Source organism: Conger conger, chromosome 13 (assembly GCF_963514075.1).
Source record: "Conger conger chromosome 13, fConCon1.1, whole genome shotgun sequence".
Classification (NCBI taxonomy): domain Eukaryota; kingdom Metazoa; phylum Chordata; class Actinopteri; order Anguilliformes; family Congridae; genus Conger; species Conger conger.
This window is the reverse complement of record NC_083772.1, coordinates 5,266,372-5,284,776: the sequence shown is the minus strand read 5'-3', so window position 1 is coordinate 5,284,776 and position 18,405 is coordinate 5,266,372. Positions and strand designations below refer to the sequence as shown.

Here is an 18,405-nt window from a genome sequence, read left to right as displayed (position 1 = left end):
CCACTGCTTTTGCACTCGGTGATCTGACAGTAGAAGTGAATCTCATGGAAATATATTAAAATATATTTCATTTGACTTTGCACATTTTAGTAGATTGTCATGCTGGATCCCTAGAGTGGTGTCGGACATAAAAAAGATGCTGCTGTTGCGATCACTTCCTTCCTGCAATGCAACGATTTGGTAACTGAGAAGCATAGTTCATTTCTCACTCCAACTCATCAAACTAGGACCCACAGCTCGGGAGAGCACACGGAGGTAAAATATAAAATTTTCTTGGCCTTTCTTCTCCTGATTTTTATTCCCCTAGGATTACATTTCGGATAACTGTTATAAAGTGTCTTCAAGTAGGAAATAACATTTGGTTCATGAGCGACGTGTAAAATGTACTATTATGAGAAACGTTTTATTTTTTTGGTGTTACCCTTTTGGTTTTAGGATTGGATTTGGTCACTGCCAGTTCATGTAATGTGACAGTGGAACTGTATGCTTTTGGAAACAATCCAATTATAAACCCATGCAGTTGAAACGCCATTTGAGAAATGGCCCGCATTTGAGCCAATACGAAATTCAATTAAAGTTGTCACGTTGTACTGTTTTAGTGTTTGGAACAACACTCTAATGTCAAATTTAGTGAAATACTGATGGTGAAACTAAAATACTGATGGTGAATGAAAGTTAACATATGCAGGAAAGTTGAGATTCTCGAGAAGGGAGAGTCCAACTACATGACCACCGGTGTCAACGTTCATCTTAATTTAGTCAATTAACATCCATTAGCTTCAAGTAAATGTAATCGTCATAATGTTACATATCGCAGTCGGGGTATAGCTTCATCAACTTGATGCTGGCAATAATGTAACCTACCAGCACAGCATAAACGCGTAGATAACGTCCATTATTTTAATTTCACAAACAATTGTAACCAATTCGATGTAGATTATAGGCTATGTAGTGAGAGGTTAGAAAATAAGCTACGGTATCAAACTCGGCCAACTGCCAACAATTCATTTTGCCGTGCAAATATCCACAGTATCACTCGTCACATGCTCCGTTATTTTCATGTCTCCTTTTCTCTACACCACAGCCGCCGTCTCCGTCACTCACACACACACGCTACACCAAACACCGAGACAAAAAGACCTGACTTGCTCCTACGACCCACAACTAAATGTATGGCTATACAGTCGCTTCAGAAAGTATTCAGACCTCTTAAATTTTACAATTTATACTCAATAAGCTAACCCGTAATAACAAAGTGAAAACATGTTTCTTGAATTTTTGGGAAATATATTACAAATCTAAAACTGAAGTATTCAGACCCTCTATAATGTATATCACATATTTAATGGCTCTTGTATATTTGATTCTTGAATGAAAATGTGTTACCACTAAAAGGCTGAAATTGTTCTGTATTATTACACATCCCATAAACGATTAAGCCAGTTCATATCAGCCTTGTGACATGTGGTATGGCAAAAATACTATTAAAAAGGCTCAAGATTGCTTGTAAAATTTTAAAATGTCTTTAGCTTTATTACATTTGACTCTTTTTAAGATGGCAAATTATTACAGTTTCCGCCTTTACATCATGTATGCTCCCTGCTTATAAATAGTCTGCTAAGGCCTCTGAAAGGTTGCATGTTGGTGTGGTCATTACCCACAAGTACTGTGGGTCTCTGCAGTCTCCAGGACCAACGTGACCACTCCTGTATTGTGAAACGATCTTACTGTAAATGCAAAAGTATGAATGAATGAATTATAGGGAAACCGATTAATTGGCTGAGAAAAATAACAGAGACACAGAGAACCAGAGACACGGAGACACAGAGTCAGAGACACAGAGAGTCAGAGACACGGAGACACAGAGTCAGAGACACAGAGAGTCAGAGACACAGAGACACAGAGACACAGACAGTCAGAGACACAGAGAACCAGAGACACAGAGACACAGAGAGTCAGAGAACCAGAGACACAGAGACACAGAGACACAGAGAGTCAGAGAAACAGAGACACAGAGAGTCAGAGACACAGAGAACCAGAGACACGGAGACACAGAGTCAGAGACACAGAGAGTCAGAGACACAGAGCCACAGAGACACAGACAGTCAGAGACACAGAGACACGGAGAGTCAGAGACACAGAGACACAGAGGGCCAGAGACACAGAGAGTCAGAGAAACAGAGACACAGAGAGTCAGAGACACAGAGAACCAGAGACACAGACAGTCAGAGACACAGAGAACCAGAGACACGGAGACACAGAGACACAGAGACACAAAGAGTCAGAGACGACAGTGAGCAACAGAGAGAGGAGAGATGAAGATAAAACAGCAGAGGCTGAGGAAACAAGAAAGAGAGAGAGAGAGAGAGAGAGAGAGAGAGAGAGAGAGAGAGAGAGAGAGAGGGAGAGAGAGAGAAGGAATGTAATGAATTGAGGGACCAGAAAGTGAAGGGTATGCTGGGGGATCGAAGGATGAAAGAGCAAATAATAATAATATAAACACATCCCATAAACGATTAAGCCAGTTCATATCAGCCTTGTGACATGTGGTATGGCAAAAATACTATTAAAAAGGCTCAAGATTGCTTGTAAAAATTTTAAAATGTCTTTAGCTTTATTACATTTGACTCTTTTTAAGATGGCAAATTATTACAGTTTCCGCCTTTACATCATGTATGCTCCCTGCTTATAAATAGTCTGCTAAGGCCTCTGAAAGGTTGCATGTTGGTGTGGTCATTACCCACAAGTACTGTGGGTCTCTGCAGTCTCCAGGACCAACGTGACCACTCCTGTATTGTGAAACGATCTTACTGTAAATGCAAAAGTATGAATGAATGAATTATAGGGAAACCGATTAATTGGCTGAGAAAAATAAAATAAATTGGTAATTGATTATATAAGTACTAAGGCAGGCAAGCAGCTCTAACCTCTGATCAAGAGGCAGATGATCCCTTTCTCTGTTTCGCAAGAGGAAATTTGCACTATGCGGTTTCAGAAGGGGGAGGGACAAGCAAGTGACTGAGACGGAGGGAAGAAGGAGAGAGAAACAGAGTCAGAGACACAGAGAGTCAGAGACACAGAGAGCCAGAGACACGGAGAGTCAGAGACACAGAGACACAGAGAGTCAGAGACACAGAGGGCCAGAGACACGGAGAGTCAGAGACACAGAGACACAGAGGGCCAGAGACACAGAGAGTCAGAGACACAGAGGGCCAGAGACACAGAGAGTCAGAGACACAGAGAGCCAGAGACACAGAGAAACGGAGAGTCAGAGACACAGAGAGTCAGATAAACAGAGAGCCAGAGAAACATAGGGCCAGAGAAACAGAGGGCCAGAGACACGGAGACACAGAGAAACAGAGACACAGAGAGTCAGAGACACAGAGAACCAGAGACACAGAGACACAGAGAGTCAGAGAAACAGAGGGCCAGAGACACAGAGACACAGAGAGTCAGAGAAACAGAGACACAGAGAGTCAGAGACACAGAGAACCAGAGACACAGAGCCACAGAGACACAGAGAGTCAGAGACACGGAGACACAGAGAACCAGAGACACGGAGACACAGAGTCAGAGACACAGAGAGTCAGAGACACGGAGACACAGAGTCAGAGACACAGAGAGTCAGAGACACAGAGACACAGAGACACAGACAGTCAGAGACACAGAGAACCAGAGACACAGAGACACAGAGAGTCAGAGAACCAGAGACACAGAGACACAGAGAGTCAGAGAAACAGAGACACAGAGAGTCAGAGACACAGAGAACCAGAGACACGGAGACACAGAGTCAGAGACACAGAGAGTCAGAGACACAGAGCCACAGAGACACAGACAGTCAGAGACACAGAGACACGGAGAGTCAGAGACACAGAGACACAGAGGGCCAGAGACACAGAGAGTCAGAGAAACAGAGACACAGAGAGTCAGAGACACAGAGAACCAGAGACACAGAGACACAGACAGTCAGAGACACAGAGAACCAGAGACACGGAGACACAGAGACACAGAGACACAGAGAGTCAGAGACGACAGTGAGCAACAGAGAGAGGAGAGATGAAGATAAAACAGCAGAGGCTGAGGAAACAAGAAAGAGAGAGAGAGAGAGAGAGAGAGAGAGGGAGAGAGAGAGAAGGAATGTAATGAATTGAGGGACCAGAAAGTGAAGGGTATGCTGGGGGATCGAAGGATGAAAGAGCAAATAATAATAATATAAAATAAAAAATGTTTTTGGTCACCCCTGTGCCACCTTGGTCGCACTGCCAAGAAAAATGGTCAAAAAATGTAACCATTTAGTAGCAGTCTGGAGCCCTGAGCCCTAAGCAAGTTTATGTTTGCCTTTGCAAGCTATTAGGATTATGAAAGTTGAGGATTTTTGTCAATCACTGTACAATTAAAAGTAGAGTCACCCTTTCTTTACTCTCTCTTCTTTGAATGTGATGCGTGTCGCCTCTCGAAGAGGACATGGACGACTACGACTACGGGAACTCCACGGATGACTACCGCGATTTGATAGTGGAAGGCCCCTCGGCCCTGGGCCCGCCCCAGACGGCCGCCCTGGTGTGCTACGGCCTGGTGTTCCTGCTGGGCGTCCCCGGCAACGCCGTGGTGGCCTGGGTGACGGTGTTCCGCATGCCGCGCTCCGCCAACACGCAGTGGTTCAGCCACCTGGCGCTGGCCGACCTGCTGTGCTGCCTGTCGCTGCCCCTGCTGATGGTGCCTCTGGCCCGGGACCAGCACTGGCCCTACGGCTGGCTGGGCTGCAAGCTGCTGAGCGGCGTCTTCAACCTCACCATGTACTGCAGCGTGCTGCTGCTGGTGCTCATCAGCCTGGACCGCTGGCTGCTGGTCAGCCGGCCCGTGTGGTGCCAGAACCATCGGACGGCGCGGCGGGCCGGCTGGGCCTGCCTGGGGGTGTGGGTGCTGGCGCTGCTCCTCAGCCTGCCGCACGCGCTGCACATGGAGGAGCGCGTCATGGGCCGCGCCAAGGTGGTGTGCGAGAGCCCGCCGCTGACGCGCGCGGTGGCCTGGACGCTGGAGGCCCTGCGCTCCGTGCTGGGCTTCGCGCTGCCCTTCCTGGTCATCGTGGCGTGCCACGGCGTGGTGTACTGCCGGACGGTGCGGGGGGCGGGCGGCGCGCGGTCGCCTCGCACGCTGCGGGTCATCTGCGCCGTGGTGGTCAGCTTCTTCGCGTGCCTGCTCCCGCTCCACGTGACCAGCCTGGCGGCGCTGCTGGTCCCGGCCGACTCCCCGCGGCGGCCCGGCGTCAGGCTGGCCGGCGTGCTGACGCTGTGCCTGGCCTACTTCAACTGCTGCCTCAACCCGCTGCTCTACGTGTGCCTGGGGCGCAGCTTCAAGGACAGCCTGAGGCGCTCCGTCCGAGGCCTCTTCAGCTTCCTGGGCGAGGAGCCGGCCCGCGGGGCGCCCGGCAGCGTCAACACCAAGAGCACCAGCGACAACCTCCAGGAGAAAAGCGTGTAGGGGCAGGGCTGGGGAGAGGGGGCTGGGCTGGGGAGAGGGGGCAGGGCTGGGGAGAGGGGGCTGGGCTGGGGAGAGGGGACAGGGCTGGGGAGAGGGGGCAGGGCTGGGGAGAGGGGACAGGGCTGGGGAGAGGGAACAGGGCTGGGGAGAGGGGGCAGGGCTGGGGAGAGGGGACAGGGCTGGGGAGAGGGAACAGGGCTGGGGAGAGGGGGCTGGGCTGGGGAGAGGGGGCTGGGCTGGGCTGGGGAGAGGGGACAGCCGCGCGAGGCTGGAGGAGTGGGGGTGACTCTTTTTTTAACCTGTCAGTTTTTTTGTTTTTTTATATAAAAATGAGAAAATAAACGACAGTAGTATAACCTACTATTTGCTTATTTTGCCACATTCCCAGACTGCGTTACATCTCACCATTTTAAACGACTTGTCGCTTGTGGCAGATACCTTAATCTGGCATATAACAGGGGCAGCCTGTAGCGTAGTGGTTAAGGTAAATGACTGGGACATATAAGGTCGGTGGTTCTAATCCCGGTGTAGCCACAATAAGATCTGCACAGCTGTTGGGCCCTTGAGCAAGGCCCTTAACCCTGCATTGCTCCAGGGGAGGATTGTCTTATCCACTGTATGTCACTCTGGATAAGAGCGTCTGCTAAATGCCAATAATGTCATGTAATGTAATGTAATTACCCTGCTATATGCCATTGCAACTGCCATGCATAAACAAATATTAATAGGAATTTTGTCTCATGTACAACCATTCGATGCTTATACATACAACTGTAAATAACTTGATGAGTTGGAAGGTTTTTCTTTATACAAAGTATTTTTCTTAATACTGAAGTGTTTCTATAAACATGACTAGAAATGTGTACCTATACCTGGACTTCAGAAGTTGTTCTCTTTATTGCTGTAATCCAAAAACATAACACTTTTCCAGGTTAATCTGTTCACAGACAAATACACTCCAAAATGGCTGCCAGGCCATGGGCCATGCGTTTTGTGGCATTTGAACATATGTATATGTATATGAATATACACTTTGCTCTGCAAAATATTATCTTGCGCTTACACTCAAAATAAACTTTACAGTTACATTACAGCTGCTATGTTTCTGTTTTTAAATGGTTAGACAGAAAGGTCTATACACAAATGTATTTTGACATTACTGAGAAGTATATGGCTTGCAAGTCATTATTTGCATTAAGACAGTCTTCTCATACAAACCATACGCTTGTATTAGATTACTGTATAGTGTATTTGCGCTTTAGATTCTTTGTACAAAACCGCCATTTCCGACATATCGGTGTGTCTGTTGTTTGCGGTCCTTATGAACTTCGCTTGTCTGGCAAATCCTTTCAGAACCTGCAGTTGCAAGACCACACAGCAGAGGGCAGTGTTTGTTCAGTTGAGAAACTGTATGGAGTGACCGTCAATTGAAAAAAAAGAAGAAGATTTTTGTGGTCAACATTATAAAATCTTGAGCATATTATCACTTACTGTCCATTATTAAAACGATTATTTTTCTTCATAAACACAATTTGGCCAGGTCATCACTAAAACTAACTTTCCAACCTGAATTTTTAAAGGAATGATTTAACGTGTGGGGCCCATCAGCAATGTATTGATATATTTCTCTGTATTAATATAATTTGATATTAGTCTGTTGTTTTTTTTTTGTTTTTTTATTAAAGTAGAATATGATTTGCGAATTATTGCTTTGTTGTCTTTACTTACAACTGTTGACACGGAACATATTTAAAAAGGGAGACATTATGAGGGGTTATTTCAAGCGGTTTTAAGAGGTACAAAACAAACAAATGCAACAAGAGACAGATCGGTTAGAGGGAATCCTCCGGTAAAAATCCTCTCTCGTGTCGCTGCCGCCACACCCTTTGGGGTTCCAGAAATGCAGCGCAGAATTGACATTCCAGCATTGTGGCAGTCCCCCGATATCCTGGATTCACCAGACGTGACATTTGAGAACAGCCAGCGGAACGGGCTTTGGCTGAACTCGGATTCTGGCACTGGTCTGCCTGCAGAACAGGATCAATTCCCACCTGCCACCTCTCATTGCCTTTGAGTTCATAGCATACCTTTTCTTTTCACACTCTGTAACCTTTCTGTTTTCAAATGGCCTTCACTAGGTGTCATTCACATTCATCATATATTCTGCTGGGCAGCGCAATCGTGTTTCTAGGATTATTAATCTATTTAAAACCGGTCACGACTATGCAAAACACATTCTCTAGTGTTTCACAGTGAAAAATTGGACCAAAACTCACAAAGAATGGCATGTGTTTTTAGTGATGGTTGGCAAGGGGATGGGGACTCAGGGGGGAGGAAACGTTCTGCACTGTTCACATTCAAGTATTGGTAAAATATATCACTCAAACAAACGGTTCACTGAGAATGCGCTGGCACGCATCCATTAGGAAAAAAAGCATGACGAATTCCTTTGGATCAGCATAAGTGGAGTGTGCAAAGAGAGAGAGAGAGAGCGAGAGAGAGAGAGAGAGAGGAGAGAGAGAGAGAGGAGAGAGAGAGAGAGAGAGAGAGAGAGAGGAGAGAGAGAGGAGAGAGAGAGAGAGAGAGAGGAGAGAGGGAGAGAGAGAGAGAGAGAGAGAGAGAAATTAATCTGAGAAACTGTCTGACAAAATAAATTGCAACCTGCCTTTATAATGCTGTACATTGAAAAGTCATTACAATTTGAATATGAAGTTGAGAGGAATAAAAGTTCCTGAGGAAGGAAATTAATAAGGAGGGTTTTATTTCATGAAAGATTGGGACAGAGGAAGATGGGAGAGAAGAGGGGAGGAGGCGAGGGAGAAGGAAAAATGAGAGACCAGACAGAGGGTGTGTGTGTGTAGGAGCAGGGGGATGATTGTAATGGACAGAGGATGTGTGTGTAGGGGCAGGGGGATGATGGTTACAGAGGGTGTGTGTGTGTGTGTAGGGGCAGGGGATGATTGTAACAGACAGAGGGTGTGTGCATGTAGGGGCAGGGGGATGATTGTAACAGACAGAGGGTGTGTGTGTGTGTGTGTGTAGGAGCAGGGGGATGATTGTAAACGGCTCATCTGCTGAGACTCACATTAGCTCATCCAGGCTGGAGAGTAAAGAACGGGGCCGTCTGATACAGAGAGGTAGAACACACTCAGTCCGCACAGGAGCTCCAACCGAACCGAACGACATCATTTCCTCCTTTCCCCCCCGCCCCCACCTCACTCAGTCACCCCTCCCCCACTTCCCCCCCCGTTTCCCTCTCTCCTCTAATCAAAGCCAGATGTTGGAGGGAAGGGCTGAACAATCCTTTCTCTCTCTTCCCCCCTCGCTCTGCTCTTTCTCTCTGCTTCTCTGGGTTTCTTGGTTTTAATTTACCCCTCTTGCTGCCCCCCCCCCCCCGCCCGCCCCCCCCTGCCGTCCGTCCACCGCCCCTCCCCCCCCCCCTAATTTCTCAACAGGAAATACTCCAGGTTCCTGGTCTGCGTAAGTGCGTCCAGATGGAGCGGGTGGGGTGGGGTGGGGTGGGGGGGCTACAGAAACGCTTTCTTCTCCCCCCCCCCCCCCATCAGCACAGTTCAGCAGATCTGTGTCAGAGGATATTTATGAACTGCACAAAGAGAAGGGAGCACTCTTAATTCAGTTTCGCGGGGAGAACAACACCTTTTATCTTCTCCTCTCCCCTCCACTCGTGTGTGTGTTTGTTACGCATTTCTGTGAACATACACACACTTTCCATGTGAGTGTGTGCGTTTGCGTTCATGTTCATAGGCATGTCTGTGTGTGAAAGCGCATTAATGCGTACATTAATGTGCTTCTATGTATGAGTGCGCATATACACGTGTGATGGGGAGTGAGTGTGTACCATCTGTGTGTGTGTATATTCCTGTACATGCCATGTCTATATCTGTGCGTGCGTGTGTGTGTGTGTGTGTACATGCATGCATATTCATGTGTAAATCTGTGAGTGAGACAGTATAGCCCAGTTAGAGTGCTCTGAACGGCCTGTCCCAGCCTTAGGAGAGATGTATTGTTTAAAACTGCTGATCCTGGATCATTTCCAGCTTTTGTCGCAGCAACACTTGGGGACTGGGATTGAGGCTGGCTTCCCTGGTCTGGGATCAGCTGTCGGAGGCAGAGTGTCTTGGAGGGCCACGTGGGAGGTCGGTTGTGCCTCGTTAAGGCCCAGCTGGGGATAATTATCTCATTAGCTCTCTGGGGGGAGGGGGGAGGGGGGAGGGGGGGGGGGAGGGGGGGGGTTTGTTTTCACCGTAGAGATGCTCGGAGCTCTCACGGAGTCACACCAGCACTTATCTCCCAGAATGCCCCAGTTCTGGGCAGGACCCCCCGGGCGGGTGGCCTGTCCGCCTGTCTGTCTGTCTGTCCGCCTGTCTGGAAGCGCTTACCAGTGCCCGCCGCCCCTTGCTTTGACACCAGGGGTTCAGCAGGTTCAGTTCCATTACAGGTCAGTCAATTCAGCAAACAATGTGAAATTCAATTAGGCCCTTGACGAACACGACAAGCATACTTCAGATAATTAATTGAATTTCAACTAATTTCCTTGAATAGAATAAATGGAAATGGAAATGGATTTGACCCCCCACCCCTCCCCCTCTGACAGCACATAATCTCAGCAGCTCAGCTAGGCACAGATGGGCACACATGGTAAATGGTAAATGGTTGCCATTTATATAGCGCCTTTATCCAAAGCGCTGTACAATTGATGCTTCTCATTCACCCATTCATACACACACTCACACACAGACGGCGATTGGCTGCCATGCAAGGCGCCGACCAGCTCGTCAGGAGCATTTGGGGTTAGGTGTCTTGCTCAGGGACACTTCGACACAGCCCGGGCGGGGGATCGAACCGGCAACCCTCCGACTGCCAGACGACTGCTCTTACTGCCTGAGCCATGTCGCCATGCACAGCATGGTGTTGTCTAGGTCTCAGTTGCGATCTCAAACCCTTCCCATCACCTCCCCCACCCACGCTCCCAACACAGCTGGGACTCGCTGACCCACACGGGGGTGAGGTAACATCTCTTTATTTACAGGATACATTCATTCACAAATACAAGGCCACAGGCAGTTACGTACTGGGATCTACAGGTGTGGCGACACACCGGAACGCACAGGACCACTCGCCCCGTTGCATGCTGGGAGGAGATCGAATGCAGAGCGTTCTCTCTGGGGCGCCGGCAGTGCCGTCACTCGGCCGGGGTGCCCAAGTCTTCAGGAGGCTTTCTGTTTAAGCGCAAATACGCCGGGGGTTCCTTTTCACCGCTGCACCGATCAAATCAATGTGAATACGGGCCTACGTTGTTTATTAGGATTGTGGGGGTGGGTACCTTTAGAGAGACTGAGGCACAAGCCAGGAACCTCGCCAAGCTGTTAGCAATACGTGTGCATGAACATTGCGAGACACACTCGTGAATAGTCAAGTCAAGCTTGACAAATGAACGTTCTTCCCGTGAATCTTAATTAAAAGAAAATGATGGGGCAGCTTCCTATGTGTTATCCATGCAGTGCATCATTAGAATTTGTCTGCGAGGACAGTGTTAAGGACAGTAGGACCCTGAATAATGCCATACGTTTGACATCACGTAACTGCAGCAGAAGGTAGAAGAAGGGGCATTTCAGATGAGAGTTTTTGGTCCACCCCCCGTTAGAGGATTCAATCTGAAGTGGGGATGAGCGGAGGATGATGGTAGTTGTAGGCACGGTGGCCTTCAGGACAGGGCAGTCAGGGTGACTTCAGACCGTCGTCATGACTTTGAGGGAACCGGTGCGGAACCTCAGGATCTTCTTCTTCAGGGCGTGGGAGGCCTTGATCTTGACGAAGGCCTTGGGCTGGGCGGGGCCGCCGGGCGGATTGGGGGGCGAGGCGGCGGCGTTGAGCTGAGGGGGCAGCTGCTGGGGCCAGACCAGCCCTCCGCTCTCGTCCGAGTCGGTGGAGAGGGAGCTGGAGCCCCGGGAGTCGGCCTCGCTCAGGCTGCTCTCCGACTCGCCCGCGGGGGGCGCGCCGTACGCCTCCTCCGGCCGGCAGGGCGGCGCCTCCCCGCCGTCCCCGTGGCGGTAGTGGGGGTGCGGGGCGTAGGGGTACGGGTAGGGCGGCGGGGGCGGGCGGGGCTTCCGCGGGCGCCGGGAGGCCTGCTCCCCGGCCGGCTCCCCCTCGTCCTGGCTCAGCTCCTGGGTGGAGCGCCAGCGGCGGTATCCCAGACTCCCCGGCTGTGGCCTCCGCGGCCGGGCCTGGCAGCCCCGCCCCGCGTCCCGCTCCACCGTGCTGTACTTGCGCTCGCCGGCCCGCTGTCCCAGCAGGCTGTTCTCCGACTGCGAGCGCCCCGCCCGCCGGCCCGCCTTCCTGGGGCCGGGGCTGTCCGCCTCGCCGCCCCGGCACTTCCTGGGCGGGGCCCGGGAGCGGCTGGCGGGAGGGGCCCGCTCCGGGGAGTAGGGAGTCCGCTGGGGCTTGGCGGGGGCCGGGGGCCGGTGGGCGGGGCGGAGGAGGTGGGCGGGCGGGGCGCGGCAGGGCGCGGCCCGGCAGGGCTGGGCGGGGATGTAGTGGGCGCTCACCAGCTGGTCGCCGGGCGACGGAGTGCGCGGGGAGTCTGCGCTGCGCTGGGGCGAATCGGGCTCGCTGCTGCTGGGCTCCGCGCCCCGGCAGGGGTAGTCCAGCGCGGCGGGCCGGGGGAGGGGGTACCGAGGGGGCAGGCAGTCCTCGGCCCCGCCGCCCCGCTCCTCCTCCAGGCCCTGGAAGGCCCAGGACGGGCTGTCGAGTCCCGGCAGGCCGGGGGAGGCGTTGCGGCTCTCGGGGCCCTCCTTGCGGCGCAGGCTGCTCTGCCGGGCCACGCCGCGGCTCTCTGGCCCCAGGGTGGTGCGCGGCTTGCTGGGCCGCGGTGGGAAGGACGCGCCGCTGGATCAGGCCCAGGATGTAGCCCTCCACCCGCAGGGCCTCCTGGAAGTCCTCCGCCGTGGGGCTCTCCTCCAGCCCGGGGGACAGGTACTCAGAGCCCCAGGCGCACGGGTCCTCCTCCCCCACCCCCTCCGCGATGCCCTCCAGAGATGCGTACGGGGCGGAGAAGGACCGGGGAACCGCCGGCCGCGGGCAGGGCTCCAGCAGCCCGTCACGCCTGGCCATGAAGATGTCGCCTGTGGAGAGAAAACCTCAGATCAGCTGGGGAAAGAACCCAAACACACACACACACACACATACACACACACATACACATACATATACACACTCACACACACATACACACACACACACACATACATATACACATACACACTCACACACACACGCCCACACACACACACTCACACACACACACACACACACACACACACCCACAGTCAAACGCACACACACACATACATATACACACACACAGCACACACCCTCAGTCAAACACACACACACACACCCATACACACAAACACACACAGCACACACCCTCAGTCAAACACACACACATACACACACACACACCCCTAGTCAAACACACACACACACACACACACACACACACCCAGTCAAATACACACACATATGCACACAGTGATATCACACACAAACACACACAAGCACAGACACAAGGACTGCAACTCTGTAGGTAAACTGAGCCTGCCTGGCTTCAGCCTGCTGATCGTCAGAGAAGCACTCAACAACGCACTGTAACAGCACACTCAACAACGCACTGTAACAGCACACTCAACAACGCACTGTAACAGCACACTCAACAACGCACTGTAACAGCACACTCAACAACGCACTGTAACAGCACACTCAACAACGCACTGTAACAGCACACTCAACAACGCACTGTAACAGCACACTCAACAACGCACTGTAACAGCACACTCAACAACGCACTCAACGATGCACTATAACAGCACACTCAACGACACACTCAACAACACACTGTAACAGCACACTGTAACAGCACACTCAACGACGCACTATAACAGCACACTCAACGACACACTCAACAACGCACTATAACAGCACACTCAACACGCACTATAACAGCACACTCAACGACGCACTCAAAAACGCACTATAACATCACACTCAACAACGCACTGTAACAGCACACTCAACAACGCACTGTAACAGCACACTCAACAACGCACTATAACAGCACACTCAACGACACACTCAACAACACACTGTAACAGCACACTGTAACAGCATACTCAACGACGCACTATAACAGCACACTCAACGACACACTCAACAACGCACTATAACAGCACACTCAACAACGCACTATAACAGCACACTCAACAACGCACTGTAACAGCACACTCAATGACGCACTCAACAACGCACTATAACATCACACACAACAACGCACTGTAACAGCACACTGTAACAGCACACTCAACGACGCACTGTAACAGCACACTCAATGACGCACTGTAACAGCACACTCAACGACGCACTGTAACAGCACACTGTAACAGCACACTCAACAACGCACTGTAACAGCACACTCAACAACGCACTGTAACAGCACACTCAACGACGCACTCAACAATGCACTGTAACAGCACACCTAACGACGCACTGTAACAGCACACTCAACAACGCACTGTAACAGCACACTCAACAACAATGTGTGTGTGCCTGTGTGTGCCTGTGTGTGTGTGTACAAATAGCATTTCTCTCTCGGTGGATATGCTATGAGCACACAGTGTGGTCTGATGCTATGACTAACCAGGGGGCAGGGGAAGCAGCAGAGTGGCAGAGCGACTGTGTACGTTCACCTCTCAGTGAGGAGCGACCGCGTCCCTCACTCTTTTACCGAGCGGTCAGAGGGGAATGACCAGGGTGGCCTGTCACAGACACAATAAGATCCGCACAGCCGTTGGGCCCTTGTGCAAGGCCTTTAACCCTGCATTGCTCCAGGGGAGGATTCTCACCTGCTTAGTCTAAAAATTTCAGCCAAATTACATGTAATGTAATGTAATGTAAGGTAACGTAACGCATGCCTGCTCAACTCTTTCACCGATTGGTCAGGTGGGTCTCCCACGTGCGGGACCCTGAGAACAGCAGTGTGGCAGCGTCAGGAGGAGAGTGGCAGGTGTGAAACAGCAGGGGTGACACTGGGATGATACTCACTGATAGACTTGGGTCTCTCTCCCACGCAGGGCACCCTGCCCTCCCCCAGGCTGCTGGAGGAGAGGTCCCCGAACACAGAGGGGTCGGACACGGTCACCAGGGGCTGGCCCGCACTCAGCTCGTAAAACCCTGCGGAGGCAACACCACGCCAGCGTTACACTGACATCGACTGTCCATGCCATCTCATTATTTCATTCAAAATGGGTTCAACACTTCAGCATCCACTCCACTGCAAAATATCTCACTTGATGTGAATTCTGTAAAACGTAAGATTTTATTTCTAAACTTTTTCATATTTTGGAGTAAACACCCCCTGAAACTATTCACAAAATGATTCCCAGCTGCATTGTTTGCATTAAAAGTTTTAAAACATCTGAATGTTTCCCAATCTATAAACCATTTACAGTATAAACTATAATTACATTACATTACATGACATTATTGGCATTTGGCAGACACTCTTATCCAGGGTGACGTACAGTTAATGAGACTAAGCAGGAGACAATTCTCCCCTGGAGCAATGCAGGGTTAAGGGCCTTGCTCAAGGGCCCAACAGCTGTGTGAATCTTATTGTGGCTACACCGGGATTAGAGCCACCGACCATGTGTGTCCCAGTCCTTTACCTTAACCACTACGCTACAGGCCGCCCTACATACGAAGGCAATACATCTATTCAGACTTAATTTTTACACCGCATCTTTTAGTGTTGGTTTGTGACAGTCCGTAATTGTGCATGTGCAGCGTTTTCTGTGTTGTCATGTTTCAGCTCAAAGGCGATCGATCCAGCGTCACTGCAGACCTTCTGAGCTCATCTTATGTGACAATGCCATTGATCAGTGAACATTTGAAACGCGATCAGTCAACCTGTGATTGACAGTACGAAACAGACACCAGAGGTTGCAGTGACCGTCTAAAGACAGGAGCCGACTCGGGTCACAGGCCAGGGGTCAAAGGGCAGGGGTGAGGGGGACGGGCGCAGGGGCAGTACCTGAGCTGGACCGGCTCTCTGCCGGGTCGCCCTGGGGCTGGGCCCCGCCGGGCTCCAGGTCCACTCTCAGGTCCCCCACCAGCTGGGCCAGCGCCGCCATCAGGCCCCAGGGCGGGCTCTGCAGGCTGTTCTGTAACACAGACACCAGGACTGTCACACGCAGGGACACACACGGTAACACACACACACACACACACACACACACACAGTAACACACACACACACACACAGTAACACACACACACACACACAGCAACACACACAGTAACACACACACACACACACACACACATACACACACACACACACACAGCTACACATTCACACCGCAAAAAACATGTACACACACATATGCACAGCTACACACACACACAGCAATACATGCACATGGCAAAACACAGACACACTGCTACACATTCACACCGCGAAAAACACACACACACACACACACACACACACACAGCAACACATGCACACCGCAAAACACAGACACACACAGCTACACATATGCACAGCTACACACACACACACACACACACACACACACACCAACACATGCACACCGCAAAACACAGACACACACAGCTACACATTCACACCGCAAAAAACATGCACACACACATATGCACAGCTACACACACACACACACACACACACAGCAACACATGCACACGGCAAAACACAGACGCACACAGCTACACATTCACACCGCAGAAAACATGCACATGCACACACACATATGCACAGCTACACACACACACACACACACACACAGCGACACACACTCACACACACATGCACAGCTACACACACACATGAACACACACACATGAACACACAGTTGATATGTAAATTGGTTCATTTCTTATTGCAACCACTTGGATGCATGCAACCCCAGTGTAATTGTTAGCAATGACTTCCCTGTATTATTTCAGTAGCTCAGAAGTCGACTTACACAGTCTATAGACATAATTGTGATTTTTAAGAATTTGCAATGGTCTAAATCACTTGTTTTATTCATTAATGCCACCGGCAAACACGTTATTTTAGCTTGCCCCAAATTAAACTGAATGGGAAATATGGCACGATAAAGGGCAGTACAAGAAGTGAGAATATCCTACCTCTAAACTACATAGAGACCAGCAGGCAAAAAAGATGCATTGTAAAGACACAGAGACAGCAAAGACTATCTATCACACACGCATACATCCTCCCAAAGACTGATGAGTGCTCTAGGCGAGACGGCAGTGAGTTATAAATAGCCTATCGATGACACTGCTGCTTTCTGAGAAGCTCATTGTTTATTCAAAATATTAGCGCTTATCTCGCGATTGACCTTTCGCTCTTATTTCGGATCTTTCTGACGTGAAACTCCGCGGGTCGGAACGAGGAATTGATGTACAGAACCGCAGTTGCGTTCAGATCGCGGACAGTCACGCGAAAACAGCCGGCACGCGCACCCAGCTGGGAGCTCAACGTTGGAAGTTAATGGCAGCTGAATAATTCAGAGAGCGAGCAATTCGCGGGATTGATGCTGCGATGGGTTTTTTTGGTTTTGTTTTGCTTTTTTCCACGTTTACATGCGCGCTATTGCGCTCACGGGTCATTGGCAATGGCGCACGCACGGGGTTCAATCACGCGCGGCCAAACGCGGCCGATTTCCTCGCGCGGGTCGATTCCCGCTGCGCAACATGCAGATGAATGAGCTCCAGTGACCTCATAAATCAAGGGTGTGTTCATAAACCATTAATGCCACCTTAGTTTCGCAGCCAATAATGCTCACGGTGCAAATGTCACTGACAACGTAGATTCATTTCCGCAACAGTTTATTCATAAAGCTTTTTACAGCATTGTGACGTATTCACGGAAACATATAAAGAAAGTCCAACAATTTTTGCAGCACACCATAAACAAACATTCATAATTCCAGACCACATTTTCGTTGGGCAGAGGAAAGCGTGACGTGTGTTTTGGAGTCTCTTTGGTGTTTTGGCCAGCTGTCCTGTCGGGTCAGAAGACAGAACACGTGGTAAAAAACAGCCTGCCTCCAGGGGAATGTTTTCATACCCTAAAAAGGACACATAAAGCCCAGACCGGGTGAGGTATGTGGCGAGTGTTCTGGCACAGATACGGATGAAAAGGAGCCTGCATTTTCACTCCATTCATGTCTCCAAGAACTAACCCCCCGCTCTCCTGCCCCGCCCTGTCCCGCCCCGCTGTGCAGAGGGGGCCCAGCGGAGTTCACCTTGACGCAGTGACTCCCTCCTCACCTGGAGAGCACAGAGGCAACGCTACGGAGCGGGGAAAGTAGGCCGGTGGCAAGGGGAGGGGACGGGGCGGGAGGGGGTGGAAACACAGCAGGGGTCTGACAGCCAGGATAAAGAACAGGGCCCAGCGAGCAGCCTGATAGCTCCATAGTACCCTAACCTAGTTTCCCCTCCAATCTCGCTCTCCCCCCTTACTCCCTCTCCAGTTCCCACTCCAGTGAAGATTCCCTCTCCAGTAAAAAGGTTCCTCCACCTAAAGCCCCATCCACACTATGAACTGTAGCTATAACCATAACTATGACAAGGAATACACCCACCGAGCACTTTATTAGGAACACCTGTGCACATACTAGTGCGTTCGATTATCTAATCAGCAAATCGTGTGAAACAGGGTGGCGTAGCGTCGTGGTTAAGGAACATGACTGGGATCCGCGGTGGTTGGCGTCCGCCACATGCCATTAATGTAATGCAATGTAATGTGTGGCAGCCGTGCAATGTATAAAATCATGAAGATACGGGTCAGGAGCTTCAGTTATTGTTCACATCGACCAT

The 18,405-nt window shown here is 50.5% G+C and overlaps 2 protein-coding genes across 2 annotated transcripts in view; one reads left to right on the top strand and one right to left on the bottom strand.

Annotated features, from left to right (window-relative positions):
- The first annotated feature begins 216 nt into the window (after nt 1–216).
- c5ar1 (complement C5a receptor 1) lies at nt 217–5,481 on the top strand. The gene is made up of 2 exons (XM_061217691.1): nt 217–255; nt 4,460–5,481. Exon 2 carries the CDS (start codon nt 4,465–4,467, stop codon nt 5,479–5,481), a length of 1,017 nt encoding a protein of 338 aa, XP_061073675.1. The 5' UTR covers nt 217–255; nt 4,460–4,464.
- A 5,025-nt stretch (nt 5,482–10,506) lies between these two features.
- The window catches only part of LOC133107299 (dapper homolog 3-like), a 14,378-nt gene continuing 6,479 nt past the window's right edge, over nt 10,507–18,405 (bottom strand). Inside the window, 4 exon segments of the mRNA XM_061216291.1 lie at nt 10,507–12,368; nt 12,370–12,623; nt 14,599–14,727; nt 15,587–15,716. Coding sequence (XP_061072275.1) covers nt 11,232–12,368; nt 12,370–12,623; nt 14,599–14,727; nt 15,587–15,716 — 1,650 coding nt within the window. The 3' untranslated portion in view covers nt 10,507–11,231.

Excerpts from the sequence above, each read along its gene's own strand:
- c5ar1 (XM_061217691.1), top strand. The coding sequence starts at position 4,465 with ATGGACGACTACGACTACGGGAACTCCACGGATGACTACCGCGATTTG.